Genomic DNA, 25779 nt, shown 5'->3' with positions numbered 1-25779 from the left:
AGAAACAAGTTCATGTGGATTTTATGAAGGAGAAGATTCCGGCATTTGTGCCTGTCACATTGGCTGCCCTACAGCTATACCAGCAGTACGAATTTCTTACCATCAGTGGTGCAACAGCCTTCAGGAGGTGATTTCATCTGATACGTGATAGGGGGACTACTTGATTCTGAACCTTCCTCCTCTTCCTCTTCTTCCTCATCCTCTTCTTCATTATCAGCTCTATTACCAGCTAAAAGATATCACAAGCTCTATCACTGGAAGTCAGGGAAACACTGAGCATTCAGGTTAAGGAAGAGGTCTTGCCTTTATCCATGAAAACTCTGCTATTCCTTCAGCAGACACAGTCTGATCATTAGATAGCAAGCATGGCAATGAAAATGCTATTTAATCTGTGCAGTTCTGGGTAGCCAGAGAACAAGAAAGTGCTTCTCTGCTCCCAATCTGTGTACAAAAGCTGATGGGACTGGTCGTTATTATCTTTTTTCAACACTTATGAAGAATCTTCCACTACGCTTGCAGGCAGCAACGTAGCACCTAAGGGGAGCAGAGTGAGATGTCTGGGATATAGCTTCGTCCTCGGATGCCCTGCAGCTGCCTTCCAGCACATATTGTCTGCCTTGCTTTGTCTAATTGCAGCGACAGTTCTGCATTTATGAGCTAAACAGAAACCTGGGGGTAATTTCAGGGCCGCTTCTGATATGACAGTTAAGCAAGGCAATGAGAGAAACACGGATGCGTTCTGCTTACCATATGGAAATAAAAAGGTAACGGGGCGAGTCATGTCAGTTCCTGATATAGAAACAATCTGCAGCAATACTGTTAACATTACCCACTGACAAGTCACTCGGCTAAAAACAGTACGCTACGGATCACAGAAACAGAACACATCACCGTTGCACAAAAACAATCTTTTTTTTAAAATTATTGTAGCTGTCTCACTTGAAGGGATCACTAAATAGATCCATCCCCAGACTGACAGTCGAGGAAAAAGTCAACAACCCTGGCTGCTCCAGGTTCCCATCAACTGACTCACCTCGTCCTGCCTGATTACTGACAAATTATGGGAGCAGAGGAGCAATCTTAACTGAGATAGCTTGTTGTTATTCAGTGCTGTCAAGCCGCCTCTGACTTATGGTGACCCTATGAATGAGTGAGTGATCTCCACGATGTCCTGTCCTCAACAGCCCTGCTCAGCTCTTGCAAACTCGGCTGTGGCTTCCTTTCAGGAGTCAATCCCTCTCCTGTTGGGTCTTCCTCTTTTCCTGCTGCCTTCCACCTTTCCCAGCATTATGGTCTTTTGCAGAGAATCTTGCCTCCAGAGATAGTCAGGCTTGATTTGCTCTTAGACCCACTTGTTCATCTTTCTGGCAGTCTAGGGTATCTACAGAACTCTCCTCCAGTACTGTACCATACTTCAGATGAATCCTTTTTAATGCAGTTCACTAGGACTTTGTTTGCCCCACATCAACTCAAGAGCCCAGGCAGAACTTGGAAAGCTACTTTTAAAATGTGATCTATTACTGCTCCTTTTCCACACACAAAAACTGCAATTTCCTTTGTTTTTACTGTTTACAAAAGCAACTTTATACTTTCACTTTATTCAAAAAGCAACTAGATACTTTTAGTAATTCCTTTTCAAGCAGATATCAGAATGCTACAAGCTGTCAGCTTTAGGTAGTAAGGCCACAACATATTATGACCACTACCTTGATCAATTTATTGCACAGGGAACTGCCAACACTGGAGTGGCTGCAGGGATGAAGAGAAGTCTGATCACCTGCCAGCTCAGATGGTTCAGTCACACAATGGGTTCCATAAGCAGAAAGGAAAGCAAGCAAGCAGGCAGGCAAGCAGACCTCCATATACCCCTGCACCAGCGTCTGCATTTGCAGTTAACATGCTCAGTAAATTGAGCAGGCTACTGGCCCATGTAAGCATAAAGAATAACCAAAAAGTTATAATGGCATCTCAAAAGGAGTGAAGGAGCCCTTTGTTAAATTACAATCATGATTAGAGATGGGCACGAATCAGAAGAAATTCTGATTCGTTTTGATTCATGATGGTCAACAAATCACGAATTACAAATCTATTAATTTTTTCTGATGAATCAATGAATTGAGCTGTCAATTCATTTTTTACTTTAAAACCCTATAAAATGCCCCGCCAAGTACTAGAAACACCACGTTCACAGGGAAGCTTCCCCTGACACTCCTCTACAAGCCCTGGAAGTCTGATGAAGACTGAATTTCAGACATCCAAGTCATACACCCACAAAGTACCCCCCCAAGAAAATGCCTTTTAGCAGCTGGCTTGAGGAAACCCAATCTTCACCTAACTTGGAAGGATTGTAGAGAAGAGTCAGAGAAAGCTTCCCTGCAATTTTGGTATCTCTAGGTTCTGGGGGGCCATTTTATAGCCAAATTTACTGACAAATCAAAAATGGCTAAAATTCATTGATTCATATTCATTGAGGGCATTGAATTGATGAATCAGCAATGAATGAGTTTGGTTATTCATTTTTTTTAAAATTCCTTTCCATCTCTAATCAGGATATAACTTTGGATGTGGTTACACTGGCAAGCCAAATTGGAGTGATTTGTCTTTGCTGCAGCTTGTTTCACAGTATTTCTTTATGGCTGTATTCAGTTTAGATGATCTCATAAAGACCCCCCAGATTGTTTCAGTTCCAATTTCCACACTGCCTCTCAATCTGACGTGATACATGCCCAAGGTGATATAATGATAAACCTGGTAGTTTTTTTAAAAAAACAAAAAAAAAACTTTGGAGTGATTAGAGAGAAAAATCATGGGCATTCTCGCTGTCCCAAAACATCATACCTCAACTTAATCCATCACCAGAACACCACCCAAAGTCATGCTCTCTCCTCCCCACCAATCTTTTTGTAGAACAAAATAAACAATCACACAGGAAAAACACCATTCTTATCACTCCGGCTTTAAAAAAGTAGAAGCCCCAGTGGTGGGGGAGACAACTCCTAAGTGAAAGCAAAAGGGCCAGTCTGACTTGCATTGGTCTTTCTGTTATGTGATCATTGGAAAATACTTTGAACTCATCCATGCTAATAGTGGTGCAAATCCCAAAGTATTAGTCAATGTAAGCCACAGTCTGTTGTGCCCTAGTTATTGAGAAAAGGAATTAATAAGAAAATGACATTTGAGTTCTGGGCATGTAACAAGAGAGTGGGAGAGGGCACTTCGGCAATGGGTGACTTGCACTTCCCATATCCCCTTTCCATCCTACTTCCATGAGTTACCTGTGCTAACTATACAGCACTGATGAGGAAGCTAGTTGGGCCACAAGAGGCTCTTGCTTCCTGTAAGATGCTCTTGTGCTGCCTGCTTGCTCACACCTATATCCTCACTTGAAGAGGGGATGGAGAAAATTGCACTACAGTGGCTCAGGTCCCCAGCCTAAAATATATGTTGATGAAACTGGTTGAGCATAAGCTAAACCAGCATGGAAGTAAAGTGGGTATTATTTTGAGAGTCCAGTTACCACTGATTTAGTAAGTATCTGCAGAACAGCTCCTTGAGTCTTCAAAACACACGCACAACTCTTTAACAGCCAAATGTCATAACAGCATGATTTATCAATGCTGTATCAATTTCTATGTGGGTTCCCTTCCCCCCCCCCGTCCTTCTTTCCTGAATTAAGCAGAAAGGTTTTTAAGAAGAAGAAAAAAGGACACTGAACTTAGAGAACAAAACTTTTCTGATGCTCACTTAAACTACAGTGATTATTACAATAATCCTCATCCCCATGATTTTAGAACTGCAGAGCTGGAAGGTATCCTATGGGTCACTGAGTCCAGCCCATGTCAAGGAGGCACAGCAGGGGAATTATGCCAGAAACTTTAAGCACTGAGCTATCCAGCAGTTTGAATTACAGTGGTGCCTCGCTAGACGATGATAATCCATTCCACTGAAAACACTGTTTAGCAAAATCATTGTCTAGCGAAAAGCATTTCCCCATTGGAATGCATTGAAACCTGTTTAATGCGTTCCAATGGGGAAGAATCGTCGTTGTCTAGCGAAGATTGGCCATAGGAAAGCCGCTTTGCGAACCACCATTCAGCTGTTTAAATAGCTGTCTTCTGAAGCTTAGGTTCCAAAAACACCCGTTTTGCGAGCGCGGAGGGAGCTGTCAAAATCGTTTCTAGCGAAAATCGGTTTACGAAGCAGGGACCAAACATTGTCCAGCGAAATTCCCCCATAGGAATCACTGTTTTGCGAATCGCTATAGCAATCGCAAAAAATCAATGTCTAGCGAAAAAACTGTCATGCGGGGTAACTGTCTAGCGAGGCACCACTGTAAATATAAAGAGTACTTTAAGCATGAATAAAGTAAGTTTAAGATAAATTTTAACCAAAGAATAGTTGATACACAAAGCAGTCACATAAATGATGAGTGTGAAAAGGAACATGGTAGAAAAACCTATGAAAATAGCACAGCTGTCCATTGGAGATTTATGCAAAGATCAAAGGCTTTAACATTTAAAAAACAATTGCTGTGCTGATGTAACACCGTGTTTTGCAAAAGGAAGTCACTGTCTGTAGGCTACAGTCTGGAGGTGTCATTTCATTCCAGGGATGTTGCCTGCATCCAGGCAGAGAGACAGACTTGAAATGTTGCTGGCACCTTGCTGGGTATGAGAGGCACCATATTTTCATTGATTCTAGGTGTAGTAGTGGATTATTAGAGATGGGGCAGTGCTCATTGATCCATTGTGTTTAGACAACAGAGTGCCTTGCCACACTGTTTTTGTCCCTAGTCAGTTCTGTGCCATCAAGTCAGAACCAACTTACTGTATAATGACCCTAACAAGGGGTTTCAAGGTAAGTGAGATATTTCAAGAGTGGTTTTACCAGTTCCACATCCCCCCCCCAAGTGAGTTTCCATGGCCAAGTGGGGGATTCGAATTATGTTCTCCAGAGTCCTAGTCCAACCCTCCATTCACTACACCATGCTTGGGCACCTTTTAGTTTGTCCCTAGTGCTACTTCATATCCATAGGAAGCCATTTGGGAAGACTGGCCATTGAGAAAATATGTAGCAAAGTATCATCAATATACTGATTATGACACCCCCACTTCTTTTCTCTATAAGGTCTATATCAACGGGAGCTGTGCATGCCTTATATCATCCTCTGGATGCCGTGTGAGGCTGAATGATGGGCAGTCTACTAAATTTTAAATCCAGCCAAGGCAGAGGCTCTGTTGAGTCTGGGAAGTGCTCTGGATAGAGCTGCAGAGGAAGCATTTAAAGACACTCTTGGATACCACACTGTCCTGAGCATCACAAATGTCTTTATGAGGCACTTTTTACCAGATCCAGCCACTTTAGACAGTTAAACTGTTCTTATACTCTAATTGCTTAATTAAGATGGCTTGTGCGCTGTTAAGCTCAAGGGCAGATTACTGCAGTGGAGGAGGCGGTTATGAGGGGGGCGGGGGCTGCCCTTTAGATTTTAAAGATTGACTGTGGTTGAGTCGGAAAGGCTGCAGCCAGATGGGTGACAGGAGTGGCCCATCACAAACCTATTACATCTATGCCGAGGAAACTATACTGGCTGTCAATAGGCAAACAGGCCAAGTGTATACTGTAGTTTTGATACATGCTTGCAACAACCACCACCACCAGGGGCCATTAAGTAAATTTTGATTTATGGTGACCCTTTCCAGGGTTTTCCAGTTAGAGAGAATATTCAGAAGTGATTTACCATTCCCTTCTTGTGGGGGTGCCCTGAGACTGTGCAGCTTGCCCCCAAGGCCACACAGGCTGGCTCTACTCACAGGAGGCCTAGTAGGAAAGCCCTACATAATCCAGGGTCAGGATATTTACCGGTACCTCTTGTCCCACATGCCTTTTCAGATTCTATATTCATTGAGAGACAGCTGTTCCAGCCATTTATTTATTTTATTTATTTATTTATTTAATTTATACCCCGCCTATCTGGTCGGTGAGGACCACTCTAGGCAGCTGAGATACTGACGGTGTGATTCTTCAACACTCAGAATAGAGTCTTTGGTGTCAAAGCCCCTTTTCTCATCCTCCCCCTAAGGTTTTGGCACCTCTTAAAAATATACTTGTTCCAACATGTTTTCCCTAAATGATTATTTTGTTTGCCTGTTGATGAATTTTTTTAATGAAAGCAAATCAATGGGGTTTTTAATTACTTTGTTTTTTCATTGGGCTCATTAATTTTTTCCTTGGAGTGCTAAACACTCCAAGCTATGAACATGGACACTCATGTAGCCCCTTTTAAAGAGCAGTAGGGAGGAGAAGGTATTTAGACAGGAAAGCAAGATCCATTCCACAGTGTAACAAGGACAGTTTGTGGATATTTTCCTTTGGAACTCTTAAAACATTTTATTTGAGCAATGTGCAGTTTCCTCTTCATCATGGCAGGACATATTTTGCAATCCCCACTCGTTTTTTGGTAAAGACACGGTCAATCAGTGCTAAAGCACAGAGGTTTATAATTAAAGCCAAAGTATGCATGTTTTAAATTAAATAAACAAAATAGGAAGGGTTTTGTGCATTGTGTGTGGGTGTTGTTGTTGTTTCTTAAGTAATTCGGACTAACTGGATAGTATTCTCACCAAACTTCCACAAGATGTCAGATTGTGATACAAGGTCTTTACTGTGTTGAGAATGAAAAGACCTACCTAAGGGTTTTTTAAAAAAGGCCTTTGCATTCATTGAACAAAAGCCATGCTCATGCGACCATTCTTTTCCAGCTGATGTCCTAATCCATGGTGTGATAGCAGACTCACTTGCTGGGGGTGGGGGTGGGGAGAAAGCCCCTGAGATTTGGATGGGAAACGAACAGAAACAGATGGGCCCTTAAACAAAGACGAAGACATTTTAATGCAAACATCATTAATCAGCAACAAAGAGAGGAAGGAGAGAGTGAAATATAAACAGATTTGCTAATAAACAAGATTTGTAAGGGGATGGTAGGTAGCTATATTGTTCAAGATCATTTTAAATAGTATTTTAATGATTCCTCTATATGGTGACTAAACGCAGCTAGATCTTGTGGCTCATGCTTCTTTCTACACCATCATCTTTAAAAGAATGTGTACACGTGGAAAGGGAATAAAAAGGAAATAGACGCTAAGCAGAAAACAGCAATTAGCAAGAGGAAATAGTTGCACCAGGAGGGTAATGATGTCTGCTCTATGTCAGACCCACAGAGGTTTCTGAAGTTGAGCAGTAAAACAAAGTGACTTGACGTGCTGTGAAAAGAATCCACTGACTTTGTTTCCGCAATCTGAACATGGCAGCTGGTCACTTGCACCTCCCAAGAACTGTTACTGGAGATAAAAGCATAAAAAGATGAACAAAGGCTGGCTGAAAATGAAAATTGCAGCCACATGGTAGTTAAAATTTAAATATCCAGAGTTCATGGATAGGATTTTTTGAAAAAAATCCAAAACTGTCTTTCAAAGTGGGACCACCGTAAGAACTTTAAAACACTGTCAAAAAGCTTCTCTTCATTGCCAAAATCAAGGCGGCCTGAAACACTGATTAGGTCAGAGGTCGTCAAACATCACCACCCCCGTCCGCGGACCGGTGCCAGTCTGTGGCCTGAGCTGGATCAGGCTGCAGGGACAGACCTACCCCCCCCCCCGCACGCACTCCCTCATCCCTTCACGCATGTGGGTGGGTGTGCAGGCACTGCTGCACATGCATGAAGGGGTGGGGGAGCGCTCACGGCAGTGCTGGCAGGAGGGTACGCTCCCCCACCCCTTCGCACACGCGCCCGAGAGCGCGCGCACATGCACCCAAGAGCAACGGGGGGGGGGTGCCCCGTCTTCCTCAGAGGCTCAGCCAGTCTGTTGTCCCAAAACGGTTGGGGACCGCTGGATTAGGTAGTATCACTGCTCAAACATACGCATGACTTTATTGTCCTGTTCAGGCATTCTAAAGCCATAAAAGGAAACATGTGGAAATGGGGAATTACTCTGGTGCTTCTAGAGAATGGCAGTCTGAACTGGAACACAGTTTCTCTGGATGGAAGTTTTCCATGCAGTTCTGAACCCTGGTTTTCTACCACATCTGTCCTGAATAGGACTCAAGTTAAATCATATTCCTTTCAGCAGTGTTCTCTATCTTGAAGGTCTGAATAGGACTCAAGTTAAATCATATTCCTTTCAGCAGTGTTCTCTATCTTAAGTAGGTTCAGATTCTGACAGACGTCTGCAAAGGGTTTGCAATATAGCAAGGCAAGGCAAATAAAAATCCATTTTAGATTTTCAGCTACTGCACTTGTGGAACTAGGCTCTGGCTGAAACAGAGCCTAAACCGACAATTCTATGGACTTTTACTTGGAAGTAAGTCCCAATCATCAGCAAGCTCCACTAGGCCTTCCCAGGCAATGCCCACCCTGGGTAGCCACTCCAAGGAAAGCCAGGAAACCATCCACCAGAAACAGAGCCTTCTTTGCTGTGGCACCAACACTCTGGAACCAACTTTTGGTGGAGCGGCACATTGCTTCCTCCCAACATTTAAAAGACTCCTGAAAACACTGCAAACCTGCCTGATGTGTTTTTCTCGCTGCTTTGTTATATGCCTAATGTATGATGAGTATGATGGCATCCTTCAGTCTCGAAAGACTATGGTATCGTGCTCTGTATCGAGGACTTGGAACAGCGTCTAGTGTGGCTGAAAAGGCCAATTCGAGAGTGACAATCCCTTCCACACTGAAGACAAATCCAATCTGTCCCTTGTCCAGCTCCCTGGTTTTGCTGCTTCCGGGACTGCCTCTTTGCCTCGGCCTGCTGGACAAGGGTCTCTTCAAATTGGGAGAGGCCCTTTCCACTGGACTATTTCAGCGATGTGGAGAGGGGGATTTGCTGCCTGGGTAACAGCCTATCCTCCATATTATTTTACACAGGCTTCGTGCTCTGGAGAGGACACTCCAGCTTCGCATACAGCCTAATGTACAGTACTGCATTTTATCCTGTAATTTATGCCTGAGATTTTTGTTCCAGTGTTGTTTACTTGTTTTATTTAACTTACATTTATTGTGTTTTATCCTGCTGTAAACTGTCCAGAGTAGTGCACTGTACTAATGGGGCAGTATATATAATAAATAAGTAAGCAAGTAAGTAAGTCACACCTATTTCTATATAAACATGAAGCCATTGCTTACTCCACCTGAAAATAAGATTCCAGCTCTCACTCTGCTCAAATAGAATAAAAAAATTTAAAACAAAAATATACAGCCCTCACACTGATATGGTAATCTTGTCTGTCTCAGCTTCTGCCACTTCAAAATTTTTCTTTGGCAACAAAGATTACAGAAAATTCCCTCCACTCCCTGTATAATCTCATGGATTCTGGCCTCAAAGAAACATCACTTTCATATCTGTGACATGAAAGCTCTACTATTAAAGGTGTGACTACAATTTGATTCACAGCCTGTATTACATTTGTAACCAGTCTGTACTCACACATGGGCTGCGGATTGATTTAGGACAGACTTGTCCAACCCGCGGCCCGAGGGCCGCATGCGGCCCAGGTCAGCTCGTAATGCGGCCCAGTGCAATTTTTTATTTTTAAAGAAATTCCAAAGTTTCAAGTTACACTGCCGGCGCTTGTGGCCGGAATGTGGCCGGGGCATGTCACAACAGTAGAGGGGGAGAGAGGGAAGGAAGGAAGTAAGGAGTGGGAGGGGAGGGGACAGGGGGGCTGTGTGAGTGCATTATGCCGTCCTCGTCAATAGGTGGACCCCCTCCCGGCCCCATAAAGCTGCCTGAGTCGAAGCTGGCAGCCTCTGCCCTCTGAGATCGCTGCTGCCGGTAAGCGCGCTTGGAGTGGGGCTGCGGAGAACGGCTAGGGCTGCCCCCCCCCATGCAGCCCAAATCAAATGTATTTGCGGCCCAAACCAAATTTTCATCTTCTAATGTAGCCCAGGGAAGGTGAAAGGTTGGACACCCCTGATTTAGGAGATCACCATTCATGCTGGATGTGATGTGATTCACATTCCAGACCACAGTCATCCTTCCCTATTTCATTCGTTCCTTCTTCTGGTCCTGCCTCTGCCGATCCTTTTATGGAGCGTGAATGTGAAAAATGATGATGATGATGACCCAGCGTTAAGGTGGTAGTGTGGTCTAGTGCTAATATGTAAGATTTTTTTAAAAATTGAGGGCACAAGGGGGGGGGGAGATGAAAGAACATTGGGGGGGGGAAGCTGCCCTGGCCCTGAACATCATAGCCTAACTGCCTACATCATCAAAACACCACCTACAGACATGCCTCCTATCTTTACAAGAAAGTATCACAACTAAACAAACAGGAAGAAGCCTATTTGAATAAATCCTGCTTGAAAATGTAAAAGGTAGCCGCTCAGAGTGGTATAGATTTACCAGATGGGCGGGTATAAATCAAATAAATAAATAAATAAATAAATAAATAAATAAATAAATAAATAAATAAATAAATAAATAAAGGTAAGCCTCCTGCCCTACGTATTAGTGCTCTGTATGCCAGAATCATATTTTTGTGTGGAATTATTCCATGTGACTCCCCAACCTATAATAAAACTGCACACCCAAGGCACAGGTTTAAGACTACTGTGAGACGGACACCATCATTTTGTACAAGTGATGCTAAGGCCACACAATTCAGCACAAAATTAGGCTAGTGTGGACCCACATCTGTAGATATTTGTATATCTACATTTTCTTTATCTGAATATTTTGATCAGTAAACAAGAAGCAAATTCTCCTCAATAATTCTACGCAGATAGTTATAATATGATTTCAAATTCATTTATTTATTATTTATTTAAAATATTTTAATACCACCTTTCTCCTAAAAGCTAAAAACAGTAGGTATACAAGACGTAAAATATGATATTTAAAACGTTAGATAAAACCAATGTTCTAAAAACACATTTAAAAGCAACAAGGCACAACAATCCTCTCAAATTCTTCTCAGACAGCCAGTCACTCAGGGAAAGCCTGATGGAAGAGAAAGGTCTTTGCCTGCTTGTGGAAGATCAGCAAAGATGGGGTCAAACCGGACCACCCCCACCCCCCATAGGAGGGTAGTCCAAGAAATTCTTTCTGGATAACAACAACAATAATAATCTCAAATAGTTTCTTACCTTCTATAACATTTCTTACCTTCTAGAGATGAAAGCTGCTGTTCAGCTTCTAAATACAGCTGTGAAAAAACTGGTCTGGGGACTAGATTATTTGACCGGAGAGAGGCTTCAATAGAATTATGCAGCACTTCTTCAAAGCGTGTTGATTTGAGCTGCCCAGCGTAAGAATTTCCCATTTTTGAGAAAAAGAGGTTGAAGAACGTGGCTTCTTAAATATGACTATTCACATAAAACAGGAGGGAATGAGAGGGAGAAAGAAAGAGAATCAGATTTTTTTCCCCCACAAACCAAAGGAAAGCATGAGAAAGAGATAACAGTCAAATTGGCATTTCTCAAAAAAAAAAAAAAAAAAAAAGGGAGTCTGATGTTGTCCTTGACAGGTCAAAAGTGAGGGAAAGATGAAAGCATGCTTTGAAGAAAGCCTGCAGGTAAGTGACAGGAATGTATGATAACTGGTTTCCGTAATACGCAAGAAAGGCTACGGACTCTATTTGTTTAGTAGTAGTAGTAAATTTATTTCATTTATATGCTACCTTTCTTGCAGTATAGACCCAATATGGTTCACAAATTATTTTTTATAAAAACCAAATACAACTAAAAATACAGTAAATTGTAACACTGAAAATAATTCAATGTCTGCAATCCTGTTGCTTAGTGTTGTCACTGAATCAGTGGGAATTTGATGAGGCCACTCCTCCGTATGTTCCATTGATTCTAATGGACCTGATCTAATTGTGATTTAAATACAAAAGCTATTTTTTATCAATTGCTTATGAGTTAGAAGAATGGAGCAAGGATCTTCCTCCAAAGAAGTATCTTTTACATTTATATACTGTCCTGTAAACAGATTTCCAGTGCAGTTTATACTAAATAAGAACAGTATCATAGGGGGGGAAATGGATGCGGTTGTAATCAAAAGAGCAGAACAGCTGCAATTAAAGCAATTAAACTTATAAAGAACTGCAAACTTTTTAACAGAGGACCAATAAGGTAATAGGGTAGCATAAAGCAAATGTGTCTTAGGGATTCCCCAGGTGGGATAATACTATAGAGAAGCCCTCCCCTCACTGGTTGTCTTGGATGGGGGGGAGAGAAGATAAAGACACCCAAAAGAGAGCTCCAGGTTGCATGAGTGGATCCCCTTCCATCAAGGCATAATTTCATGACTGCAGTATCACATGGTAACCACATGTGAATGAACCAACCCAACACCCAGCACCACAGAACTTCCCTATCACTTGATTCCCTCAAATATACTATGTGTCAATGAAATCAGTACACACACAAGTTAACAAATTAACTTAATTATTCAAGCTAACAACTAATGACTATTCAAGACACTAGAAACCTGATGACTAACGTGAATGTAAGAAGCACCCTGTGGACACAGGAAACAGTGGCTTCATGCTGCATATTTTTCAACCTTTAGAGCTCTCCGTTTCTGGTGTTGTTTTTAAGTAATTATTAAAAGTACAGTGGTGCCTCGCTAGACGATGATAATCCGTTCCACTGAAATTGCTGTTTAGCGAAATCATTGTCTAGCGAAAAGCATTTCCCCATTGGAATGTATTGAAACCTGTCTAATGTGTTCCAATGGGGAAGAAACATTGTTGTCTAGCGAAGATCGGCCATAGGAAAGCTGCTTTGCGAACTGCCGTTCAGCTGTTTAAATTGCTGTCTTGCGAAGCTTAGGTCCCAAAAACACCTGTTTTGCGAGCACGGAGGGAGCTGTCAAAATCGTTGTCTAGCAAAAATCGGTTTGCGAAACAGGGACCAAACATTGTCCAGTGAAATTCCCCCATAGGAATCACTGTTTTGCGAATCGCTATAGCGATCGCAAAAAGTCAATGTCTAGCGAAAAAACTGTCATGCGGGGTAACTGTCTAGCAAGGCAACACTGTAGCTCTTTATTTGACACGGCCTGTTGCCTCTTTCAAACAAAGTCACAAGAGGGTAGAGCTTACACCTAAAATTAGAAGTTGTAAAGTCAATGTCAGGTTATATAAAATAAGCCAAATAAAATGGGACCTGAATTTTACAGCCATGAACACTAGGCACAGAGATCACGTACAAAGTGTCAGCAGGAGTGCCTGACAAGGACACTGGAATGCACATCTTAAAAGGTGAAGATGATGTAATGTCTCTGACAACCAACTGGACAGTGATAGAATAGATAGACACTGTGCAATGATTTCTTCTCTTGGCTAATGTAAATGGTTATGGACTGTAAAGCTGTTGCTGCTGTATATACATATATGTAAACAGACTGCTGAGACTGGAACAAGGAGCTTTTGCAACAGACGCCGCTAAAAACTGTGCCAATCTGACATGTTGGTCAATACAGTCAAAACTTTAATTTGCATTACGTGAAACCAAAGCTTAGGAGGAAGATTCCAGTGTCGTACACCAAAGAAGTAACTTTTCTAATTTCTACATGAGGGCTGCATGAACCTGAACATGTTAACCAAGTCATTAAACGGCACCAGAATGTTTGACATGGCAAGCCTCTTTTAGTTGTGCTATTGAACTCTATGTTGTTGTTGTTGTTGTCATCGTCATCTGCTGCTACAGAGCAGATTTATGCCTTCCCACCGCTCTCAGACACAGGCCACCGGCGGGCGATGCAGGAGGAGGTTTCAAATGTCTGTGAAATTCCAAACAGAGATCAGAAACCTATGGGTTCAAAAAAGGCCCCATGCCACAGGAAGCGGGGTGGGGGGGTGGGGTGGCTGGGTGGGGGGGGTGGCTAGGCTGGCGGCAATGCTACTAATGAAAACAAGCTCTCGTGTTGTTACTAGCTGGGGAAAGAACTCTGAAAAGGTACGGAAAGCAAAGAAGCGCTTAAAGGGCAATTTCAATCCAAGTGAAGATGGGGGGAGCTGCTGGGGAGGAAGAGAAGAAAGACCACACAGAAGCCGATCGGCAACATAAAGAAAAGCCTCCTCTATCTCCCCTCCCCAAAGAGTAGCATGAGATAATATACCTGCCCAACACAATGCTCCTTGGCAAGCACAAAGATCCCTGGGAGAGTAAAAGAGATGGAAACAGGGTTTTTTTCCCTTTCTTTTCCCACAAAAACCAACCAACTATGCGGCCGTACCTTCTTCCTTTGCTACCTCTGTCCAAATATAATCAAATGTTTTGGGGCTTTGCAAACTGAGGAACGAGGTTATGAACTGAAAGGGCCCAATTAGGCTGGCACAATAAAAAGGGGTTGCCAGGTTTCAGGGTTCTGGCTAAAGTCTCAGCTTTGCTCCCTTGGGCTTCCAAGAGGGGAGACGCATCTCAAGACCAGTGGGGCTTGAGTGGGAAAACAATGGGGTTTTGTTTGTTTGTTTGTTTGTGAGGTGACTTTATAGCCCCAGATCCTATCCTCACTCTTTCTTTCCCAGCTGGCACCAGGGCTCACCCACTCGGTGTGAAGGATGTATGTGTGTGTTTGTGTGTGCTGAGACTAAGGATGGGCCCAAGTGCATGCATTCACCCATCAAGTCTCTCCCCGCTCCCCTTGCTCCTAATTTTTGGTGTGCCGATGCTGAGCCCATTATGCCATTTGGGGCAAGGCAGGGAGTGGCGTCTTAAAGTCGGGACTCCTGACTTGTCAGCCTCTCTATGCTCGGCCCGCCTCTGTGACCTCATAAGTGCCCCCCCTCGGCTCCTGCTCTCAAGTTTGGGCCCTGAAAATGCAAGAAACGGGATGCCACTGAATTGACAGCCGTATACAGAAGGCAAATTCAAGTTCAATCCCTGTCAAGTTTTTCTCATGCTGCCTCTTCAAGTTGCTACAGCTTATTGAGGAAGACACCTCACAATGCCAACCCATACAGTATCAGAAATTCAGATGGGACTGAAATTGGAAACACGGAGATAGAAAAATGAAGGAGGCTGGAGGTAGCCCCCACCAATTGTGGAAGCATTCTACCTAGGAATGTGCCCCCGCCTTGTTGTGCTCTGGCTTGAAAAGTCTACCCACTGTTTCTGCTATGGCTTAACACCCTTATGATATTCCTCTTCTACCTGAAGTACCTAAATAAAGAATAGGGCCCATATATGCTCCACTAAGCTCTTTCTGTGAATCGTGGCATTCAAAGAAATAATATTCATTAAATTAAAACATAAGCTTTCATTCACTGTGCCCAAAACATGATGATACCTGAGGTGAACAAAAAGATCATGGCTCTTTCCATTCCATGTACAAATCTGATGGAAGTGGGAGGAATGAATTGACCTGGGCCCTGGTGAAAGGACAGGACCTTCCACATCGCGTGAGGACAGCAGGCTCAATCAGGGAGGTGAGTCAGGTCAGATGGGTCACAGAACTTCGTCCTCTGACTGGCCTTCAAATATCTACCTCCAAAGGCAGCCATTTTATCTCTGCCTAGTGGTAAGGACAGCTCTGAACCCCACAGACCACAAAGGGGAAGAGCGAAGGGATGGCTAAGAATACCTCCTCTCAGTGGAGGGGGTGCAGTCCCGTCAGGTGGCTCACTAAGAATTGCCTCCCTCATATGGAAGGACTCTACTTGCTTACGCCAGCGAATGCATACAGCCTCTTGTCCACAAAGGGGGAAAAAACAACTTTTTTGGGGGGTACAGCTCCTAGAATTTGGGGCTCCAGGTATATAAAGTGGGATTTTGGTAGCTGTCAAGATGTCAAGAATTGTGCCACCGAGAGCATTTCCAACTCACACAGCTACCCCCACTACACACAGGATATGGTGATGGGAGACTTTAATACTGTAGTTGCGAGTGGGTGGTAAATCACTGCTGGATCACTGCCACCAGGATCAGAACCAGTGGCAGCAATCTGGTGATGTTCTTTTTAATATAAAAAAACTCCCTGTCCCTTCTTGAAAGGTTTCCCCAGGACAAAAGGGCACCCAAGAGAGCCTCAGAGCCAGAAAGAGGAAGGGGCAATAGGGACTTTTCCATGAGTTTGAATGTATCTGGCACCCAATCTGCATTATGCCAGCATGTGCCAATGTGATTTTGCCCATTATGTTGATCAATCCACTGGGAAGCTTCAGCAGCACAAAAATGCCACCCCGCAAGTAGAAAATATATTTTTGGAACAAAACAGCAATGACGTTCTAAAAGAACCTCTAGCTTCCGACATGATGCTTTCAAACCGGATGTGTTATTATTCTAGACTAAGCCAATATGTTTGCCTTGAAATGACTATACTCAACTTCCCAAACACCCTGCTCCATCATTTAAGTCTCAGAAAGCAGCTCCCAAATCAACCAGCGGCAAGCCTGAGCACTGAAACAACAGCTACGTTCCGAAGAGTAATATATGATATGGCAATAAATCCATTAGGTAATAGAACTGCATCCTGTGTCATCTTATTCCTTCCCTACAGGAAACACTGCATTCTAATGCAGATTTCTCTGGCTTCCTAACAGGATCTCATAAACACTGCAGGTGTCACTTTGGAAAGAAAATTACTAGGTAACAGACTCTGAACAATCTGTTTTTACCTAACAGACCAGATCTTACAGCCTCTGTTTGCCCCCTGGAATTTATTCCTCTCCTCCTGTCCTGAAACCGTCCCCACAATTCACTGTTTGTGCATATTAGTATTTGGGAAGGATGCAGGGCTTCTGATGTAAAACAAAACAGCGCGGATAATTCTGTCTGAAATAACTACAGGCTTTTTTTTTTTTTTTAAAGGAGCTTGCAAAAGCAATTGTGAGGAAATGCATAGCAATGCTCATAGTTAAGAAAAGCACACAGGGAATCACTGAAGTTATAATAGGTTTCAGCTGAAAGAAAATAGGCTTCCTCAATTATTTCTGAAGTACTTCAGTCACAGCTTGGAAAAGTTCATTTTAAAGAAGACAATCTCCAGCCAATCCCCTTAATGGATAGAGGATTCTGAGTGTTGTTGTCCAAAAAAGTAGCTTTTCCAGTCTCCAGTTCTAGCTAGCATAGGGACTGTGATCCCTCTTGGTTCAAATCTGAGATGGTTTCCATCCCCGGGTTATATGACTGTTTCCCTCCTGAAAGGTGAACTGGCATTGTTTTTAGCCACAAGTAAATTACTTTTTGAGATTTCTATCCCACCTTAATAAAATTAACATGGAAGTAAAACATGATGAACAGGGCATTTTGTGTTATCACTTCAGAAAACGGCCATTATACTCTGACAAAAACATATGCCATTTTCCATACAAACTACAACAAGCTTGTCATCTAAATATTCCAATTCGGAAAAGTTAAACACATGGCAACTTGCCCACTGCATCTGATTTATCTTAAATCTGCTTCCCGTTAGCCAGAGTACGCCTCCCCATTAGCTTTTTAGACTTAAAAATTTAAATGCCATGTTTCTTCAAACCCTGAGGCAGCAATGCGAAACAGTTGCACTGTGATATCAAGAAATCAAAGGAAAAAATACAACTGCGTGGAAGACTTAGTAGACCTAAACAATAACAAGATGATGGCAAAATCTAGAAAAACTTTGAAGGCAGGATGCCCCTAGAGGCTTTGTCAAAGAGCCCAGTTTTTAATATCCTCCTTAAGGGGAGGCAGGGAGAGAGGGGACCAGGCAAAGCTCCACCAAGAACCCTTTCCACGGGGACAGTGGCACAACTAGGAAGGCCTGATTTCTTGTGGATGTCTTCTTGGCCTCTCTTTCTTGGAGTGGCAAACTGTAGGAGCACATCTTGGGCAGATCAGGTGGCACGGGCCAAATGAAATATATTCACTTTTTATTCTTATTAACAATAGCCCAAAAAAACAAAAACACAACACCGGAAAATACTAACAAGGAAAATAACAGGGGGGAAAATACATATCTTCCTACAAATTAAAAAAGAGATAGAACTAAATTTAATGCACCAAGATCCTAAGAGATATATTTCCTCCAAAATAACCCTGTCTCTTGCTTGGGTGGACAACCTTCACCTTTCAATAATATAACCTTCACAAAACCTTGTCATATTTCAAAAAAACATATTCTCTTTTAACAATCCCTTTTTAAATTTTATATCCCATGTCAACTTATCATTAGCTGTTGTTTCTCAGAGTTCATTATACCGTTCAGTTAATAAAACGTATGCTTCTGTTTCCAATTTGGGAGAAATAATATATCGTTATTTGTACAATTTCCATTTGTTTAAATACTGACTTCCAAAATTTCAATACTGCTTCACACTCCCGCCACATACGAAAGATATTTTGGGTAGACCTTTATAGGATTGTACTGTCCACCTATAAGAAGGTAGGAAAGCCTAATGAAAATGCATGAGTTGCTATTCCATGTAACCCCCATCTGCCTTGCTATTATTTCAAAACCAGCTATACTCAAATACTAATCAACAATACACAGTGCCTTTCCCATTTGTACATTAGAATTTTTACAAAGATTTGTGAGGATGATCTAAAAACTAGCAATGCAGCAGACGGGAGATAAATTGGGCAGAGACATGAGAACATAACCAACAGCAACAAGAATCTAATACAAAGCACTCTTGGGCACAATCCAGATTTATACCCACTTTTTCATCCTCTGATTATTGTGATTTGATGTCATGCTTGCTTTGGAATGATCACTTCCCTCTACTACAAAAACTTCAAGAAGACTGCCTTGGTAACCCTACCTGAATTTCCAGAAATTTACACATGTGTAAAAATGTACAGATTGATCCAGATTAACACTGTTCCAAATGCTGTGTTTTTAGACATTGAAACACTGTACTGAAAATCCAGATAATCCTATAGGATTTCTGAGTAAAGCTAATGTAATCTTGGGGTATTAACTTGTCTACTGAGTGGAAGAATACACCATGCAACCTTTTCTTGAAATAAGGTATCAGAAATACCAGAATTAATATATGAAAATATTTCTTTCTGAGATCCAAGTTCTAATTGTTGGAAACTGCAGACAATATTGTGCAAGGCCGCATTACACCAAAGCAATACAAAAATGTGTTTGGTGAGGCACATCTTGCTTTGTTTAAGTTTAAAAGTATGAGGGGAAAAAGACGAGTCAAATAACAGAGAGTGTTTTTAAAATTACATGTAAATCAAGATGTTACTTAAGAAAGTAACAGAAGTGTTCAGAATAGATTCCAAAATCAAAGTCCCCTATGCATTCTCTCGCATTTAAAAACATTTACTGTATTTCTTTATTCATGGAACATAAGTCAGAGCAAGGGAAGTAATAGGTCTTCAAACAATGGTGAAACAGATAAGTTTTTAAAAAATGTAAGTAGTATTCCAATGCACCAAACTACACGCTGGTTTGGCAGCATCATAGCAAAGCACAAAAGTTAATTTTACTACCAGGTTGCAACAGAGGTGATGCCATCGTGCGTTGCCATCGTCCTTACAGTTAATTCAGGGGTGTGTGTAGAAGTAAGCAGCTATCCACTTTGATAGGCCATGACACAATTTCTAGAAGACCACCTGGTGCTTTCTGACTGAACGGAGTCTTACAAAGACTATTGGACTAGATAAACCTTTATTTGCTCCTGCCAGGCAGTTCTCGTCTCAGACAAGAAGGCATCCTCAGAATTTCTTTCTACAGAGCAGTTACGCTTAACTGGTCAGAAATCAGGAACAGGCACTCTGGCTTCTTGCACTGAACACACGCGGATTCTATGAAGCAAAAAAGCAATCCCACCCTTGAGACTGAAGTCAGCTCAGGTTAGTTGTCTTTTACCAGAGTTGCACCTAAAATCAACCCTCTTTGACACAGGGGTATGGGGGAGGAATGGGGAGACAAGCATATGTCTTCCTAGCAAAATATACGGTACCTTCTAGAGATGAGGCGTGCCAGCTCCCAATTCACACCTTGCCAGTCAGTCTCCTGCTCTAAATCATCAGGAACTGAGCACTTGCAAAAGGTGGTTAGCCAACATTCAGCTTCACTCCCTTGAATTTGACTCCCTTTCAATCGGGAAGGGAAGAGGTTGACAGTCTGACTGAGTAACCCTCTGGAAACAGCACCATGTTTGTGCAACCCGAACACTCTCGGTCAGGTCATCATGACACAAACATTCCTCTGTGACAGCAGCACACAGAAGAAGGATTCAAAGCTATCTCTGTTATGTTCTGTGGCTAGGACGGAAACAAAATACAGGGCTACACCATAACCTAGCAAGCTGTTCTGTAATTTGTGTGCCCGGCTGGACGAGATGATAAATTGCAAGAGGTTTCCTTCCCCCCCCCTCCCCGCCCCAAATTCTATCTTAGTAACACTGAAGTGTTGTGCTAGGTCATGGTGCTCCTAGTCAAGTACTCAGCGGTCTGTCGGTCTAACGTCAAACAGCTCTCCTCCCGCCCCCTCCTGTTCTGCACACACAGAGAATCGGGTTTTTTTGAAGGAACAGGGCAGCCCTCGGGCACAGCCGTTTTGGAAACCTTCACAGGTAAGGGTAGAGTTTTGAAAAGATTTATTTTTGGACTACACTTTCCAGAATAGTATCTCCACCAACAGCAGAGTTGTAATCCAAAAAGTCATTCCGCCCAGTTGTGTTGGCCTCGGAAGAGAAGGTATGGGCAAACAAACCATGGAAAGGAATCATATATGTAAAGTGAGGGGCATTTCTAGAAGCCGGCAGGAAAGAAACAGCAGGGGAAGCATGTGCATGGGGTGGCTTGTAAGGCTGAAGGGTGGAGAGGAATTTGAGGGACCGTTGCCAGAACCAGGCATGAGTGATAGCTGGCGATGGGAAGGGGAAAAACTCATGGAAGCGTCTGAGTGCCACAGCCCTCCCAAATTCTGCAGCTGAGGTTGCTTTGGCTGCTAGCTGGCTGTTCTTTGGGACTTAAAAACAGGATTCCTTTGAAGGCTGATTTCATAATCCTGGAAGGACCTCCTCTTAAAAACCCTCATTGTGACATGAACATGTTTTCAGTTCTAACTGCATCTTCTCCAGCTTGAGGAAAGGTGTTGAATGCTTCTGTATCTCACCATCCCGTGTCAGTGACTGCAAGGTTTGAATTTTGGGCTGTAAGAAAGCTGACCTCTGCAATGGGAGAAGAATGGGAGGGAGGGTTGAAAAGTTGGGAATGGGGTGGGGGGGATGACAGCAGCTGGTGACCTACTATCTGAGAAGGGTGAGAAACCTCATTCCCCCACTTCAGGATGATCTGTTTGGTCTATGGGCTTTCACGGAGGACAGAGCACCGGGAAAGAATTACTGCAGGTTGCTTGGTATCCTGCTTCCCACTTGCTCATCAAATTTTCTCCAGGCTTGATTTCTCCCTGTGTCTGTCCTTGGCCAGGTTCCCCTCAATGATCTGCACCATATTTTCAAGTGATATATCCAGCAAAAGATCTTAATTGCCCTTGAAGCTAAATACTGATCTTCGGAGAGGATGTGGCGTCAATCTACCAGCTTTCCCAGGGATGATTAGGCAACAAAATTCCTACTGCAATCAAAGCGTCCTGATGTTCCCAGTTTATTGTAAAATCTTTGCATTGACTAGCTAATTTTTAGATTTTACCATCTTCCTTTCTTTCTTTCTTTTTACATTTTGCAACATTCTCACTTTTTTCTGTTAAGATGGATACATGAGGGCGACACACTCTTTTGAAAAGTATAAATTAAGCAGAGACAAAAAAGGTCCCGAAAAACTCTCAACATTCATTAAGGGCTGACCGTCTTGAGCAAACAGCTTCAAAATAAAAGAGGTCATGGTGTCCCTGGAGCCAGAGATATCATTGTTGTAAGACAATTTGCCTTCTCTCTCCTCCTAGAGTGTAACATCAACTACGCTGGGATGTTTCCAATAATCAGGTACAGGGCCATACAGGTAACTAAAGTATTTATTTACAAAGTTATGCACAATGTACTAGTAGGTCTATAACATGGGCCTACAGTAGAGTCCCTTTTCACCTTGACTATGAATGTTAAAAATAAGGAGCTATCTCTCAAGTGGACTGAACCCAAACCCTCCTTAAAATTTCCAAGCAAAGTTCATTCAAAAGTAAATGGAGACCAAAGGCAGTGCCTCTTCAGAAACTCATGTACGTATTACTTCCGAAGCTATCCACATAAGGGTAAGGAGATGTGGAAGATACAGAAAAGTTTGTGAGGGACTTCTCCAGCTTCTACCCAGAGTGAAAGGTTTTTATTAATATTCTCCAGTCCCAGTGTTTTGGGAATAAAGCTCTGAACTAATATCTCTCACGACAGTTCCAGTGTTCGGTGATCTATGTTAGATAGGCATTTAAAGGATTTTGGTAGAGTCTGTGGGACCTGTGACAATGTAACACAGGATGCTGGCTCAGGAAATCCTGGAGATCCTCTTTTTTTGGCTCACTATAGGCTTCATATCTGTCATCTACCCCCTCCTCTTATTGCACCTTCCACATCTTTGGTACCAAACGGGCAGAAACTAAGCAAAAAGTATTTGGAACAGATCCATACATCACAACTCCCTTAACTATGCCTCTATTCTGTATTTGTGCAGAACAGAGAGTCTCTGGAGTGATACTTTTATCACCTCATCTCATGGAAACCTCTACAATTCCCTTTTTACTTTCCTTCCCGTCTGACACCTTGAGCCCCGAGAATCACATCTGACCAACTTCTTGGATTTTTTGTTTCACCTCCCCGGGTTGACGCTAGAGATGGACACAAACCTCAGTTTGGGGGTTTGTGGTGGTCCCTACCTGCAGCACCATGGGTGCAGTGCATTCCCTTCTCCTACCTCCACAGCCAATGTCCCATTCACCCGCCAAAGCGTGCTCCTCTTCTCCTCCTCTTTGGCTGTTCAACCAGTTCCCAGCAGGAGTTTGGGTTTGCTTGTCCTGCCTCCTTGTCTGAGTGGCGATCAGCCAAGGAGGTGGGGCAAGGAAGCCCATGCTCCTGCTGGAGAATAGTAGAACAGCTGAAGAGAATAAGGAGAGGAGCATGGACTGGCTGGTGAGTGTGGGATCCAGCCAAGGAGGCGAGGGAAGTGCTGTGCGTATGACCCGGCACCAACCTTTGCAGTGCAGTTCACGCCCATCTCTAGCTTATGCCACATTTGCCTGATGAAGAGTTCTGAGAATTCAAAATTGTTGTTAGCCGCCTAGAGTGGTCCTCACCGACCAGATAGGCGGGGTATAAATAAAATAAAATAAAATAAAATAAAATAAAATAAAATAAAATAAAATAAAATAAAATAAAATAAATAAATAAATAAATAAATAAATTCAATTGCCATGGGAAGATGATTTTCTGAGAAATTACACTCTAGTGAGAAGTCCACTTTTTCTGAATACTAAAGCTATTCGCCTTCAAGTTGGAGCTGACTTATAATTACCCTAATAGGGTTTGATGATATGTGAGGACTCATTTCAGATGGGCATTTGTCCTGCTATTTGGTGCACTGTGGGGACAGATTGGTTCACTCTCTTTTTTTGGTGAGCACATAATGTAATTGCTAAATCTGACCAATTTGCCCTCTGAGCACCCCCAACCTGAGCCTCTAGTCAAGGGCTTCTACTTTTTTGATGTGGGTTGGTGTGCTGTAGTTTCATTCATTCCCAGCACATGCAGTTTCCAGAAACGGACTAAAATTGAGCCCGGCAGCTGTCAAAACTGCCAAGCCTCCTTCCGCTGTCAATTCCTGGCATCGTAAAAATTATTTAATTTAATCTAAGTGATTCAATGCATCAGCAATACTCTAACACAGGCAAAAATAATAATTTCACTTTTGATTGGATGGTTTAGTGAGGTCTCAAAGAATATGATGCCTTTTTTCAGAACTTTCCTTTGAAGGCTAGTGGAGCCATTCACCCTCTTCCTGTTTTTGGCATCGCTTCTCTTGGCACACACATGTACAGACAGGGAGAGAGAGAAAGAGGCATACACAGCAGTTGGGAGGGAGGAATCCACCTGACTTTTCACCTGGGTATATTCCCCCCTCCCGCTTGTCTTCCTTTCTTTCCTTTTTGCACCCCCTTTCTTGATGCAGAGGGAGATAGGAGGTTCCCTCACTTAGTGTTCAATTGACACTTGACAGTGGAAAAGTCAGAAGATTGCTTATAGTCGATATGCCATTTCGACATAAGGATCATGCCAAATGGTATATCACTCCTCTCTCCCACCCCCACCTCAAGCAACCCTATTGAGATGACACCAGCCCGCACCAGTGTGGTCACACTCTGAGAGATATTTAAGGAATAGTTTTACCAGTTCCAGAGTGTTTCCATGGTTGAACGAGGAATTGAATGAACACAGACCTCCTGAACCTTAGTCTGTCACTCTTCCCTACATCACACATCGTATTGAACACAGCAACTATTAATTGGGCTGTAATTGACTTTTTTTTTTTTACCTAGCACAATGCCCACATTCATTCTCTGATTTTGCTATTTCTCCTAAATCCATTCTCTTATTTTGACACCAGCTCTCTTGTTTTTCTGCTCTGAGCCTCCTGCAGAGATCCATGGGCCCAATCCAAGGCAACAATCTGAATAGGATCAGCTTTTGTATAAGCCATGGGCATCGCATCTAGCCCCATTTTGGGGCTGTTTGCTTCAACCCCAAGTTTTACAACCTTTTTGCCCAATGAAGCACTCTGAATAACTAGAAAGCTCATCTTATTTGTAACTTTTTGCTGTGTAAACCACAGGTTTCCTTCTATGAAGGGATCACACAGCTAAAAAGGGTGACACATCTGTTAATATCTACACCCAAGTCCCTGAGAAGGATACATGGAAGCAAATAATTTCCTCTTTCTCAAATCACTACACCTGTCCTTCAGAAATTTTGCAAGTTTCATTAAGAGAACCACTACTATCTTTTGTGTCATTTTCATAACTGTCTGCTAAAAAAAAAGTAGGGAGATATGTCTTTTCTTTCTCTTTCTTTTTTTAAAACCACCACCAAATTGTAAAGACTACTCGTTCACAAAAACTCTATGCATTCTTTTGAAATTTTACACACTCAGTTCGCTCAAAAGGGGCAGGAATCCCTGAAAAATCTCATCCAAAGCCACTAAGAAATAGAACAGCCACTGACATTCCATTTTTTTCAGTCCCTCCCACCTGGTAAAATTTACTGTCAGAAAAGTATAAAATGATAGAGCTGGAAAGGATCGAGAGGGCCATCAAGTCCTAACCATGCTAATGCAGGGAATCTGCAGCTAAAACCATCCGAACCAACTTTTAAACATTTCCAGTGAAGGTGAGTCCACCAGCTTCCAAGGTAATCCATTTCCCTGTCAGACAGCTCTTGCTGTTAAAACATTCTTCCCAATGTTTAGTCAAAATATCCTTTCTTGTAATTTTTATGCTTTGAATTCCAACATAATCTCTGAAGCTTCAGAAAACAGTCCTCAGGTATGTGAAGACTGATACCCTATAGCGTCTCCACTATATAGGCCAAACATACCCAACTCCCTCAATCATTTCTCACAAATCTTGGTTTCTAGACCTTTTATCGTCTCAGTCATACATCTCTGTATATCTTCCAGCTCCTCAATGTCCTTCTTAAAATATGGTGCCATAACTACCATACACAGTATTCCAGGTGAAATCAGACTATAGCAGAATCAAGTGGTATTGTTAGTACCCTTTCTGCTGAGGCAGCCTAGAATTGTATTAGCTTTTTTGCTGCTGCATCACACCATCTACTCATGTTTAGCTTGCCATCTACTAAGATGCCTAAATTAAACTACTGACAAGCGAG

The 25779-nt window shown here is 42.5% G+C and overlaps 1 protein-coding gene across 3 annotated transcripts in view; it reads right to left on the bottom strand.

Moving 5' to 3' along the window:
- The window catches only part of GREB1 (growth regulating estrogen receptor binding 1), a 101794-nt gene that overhangs the window by 56384 nt on the left and 19631 nt on the right, over positions 1 to 25779 (bottom strand). For 2 of the 3 annotated variants that reach the window (XM_078388168.1, XM_078388163.1), the window contains exons 2-3: positions 11163 to 11362; positions 101 to 229 (exon numbers count right to left, since the gene is read on the bottom strand). In XM_078388168.1, coding sequence (XP_078244294.1) covers positions 101 to 229; positions 11163 to 11319 — 286 coding nt within the window. In that variant the 5' untranslated portion in view covers positions 11320 to 11362. Of the gene's footprint in view, positions 1 to 100; positions 230 to 11162; positions 11363 to 19905; positions 20182 to 25779 lie in introns of those variants that run through there. The other variant, XM_020802326.3, reaches the window with a different exon arrangement.

This window comes from Pogona vitticeps, chromosome 1 (genome assembly GCF_051106095.1).
Source record: "Pogona vitticeps strain Pit_001003342236 chromosome 1, PviZW2.1, whole genome shotgun sequence".
NCBI lineage: Eukaryota > Metazoa > Chordata > Lepidosauria > Squamata > Agamidae > Pogona > Pogona vitticeps.
This window is presented reverse-complemented; position numbering and strand designations above follow the sequence as displayed.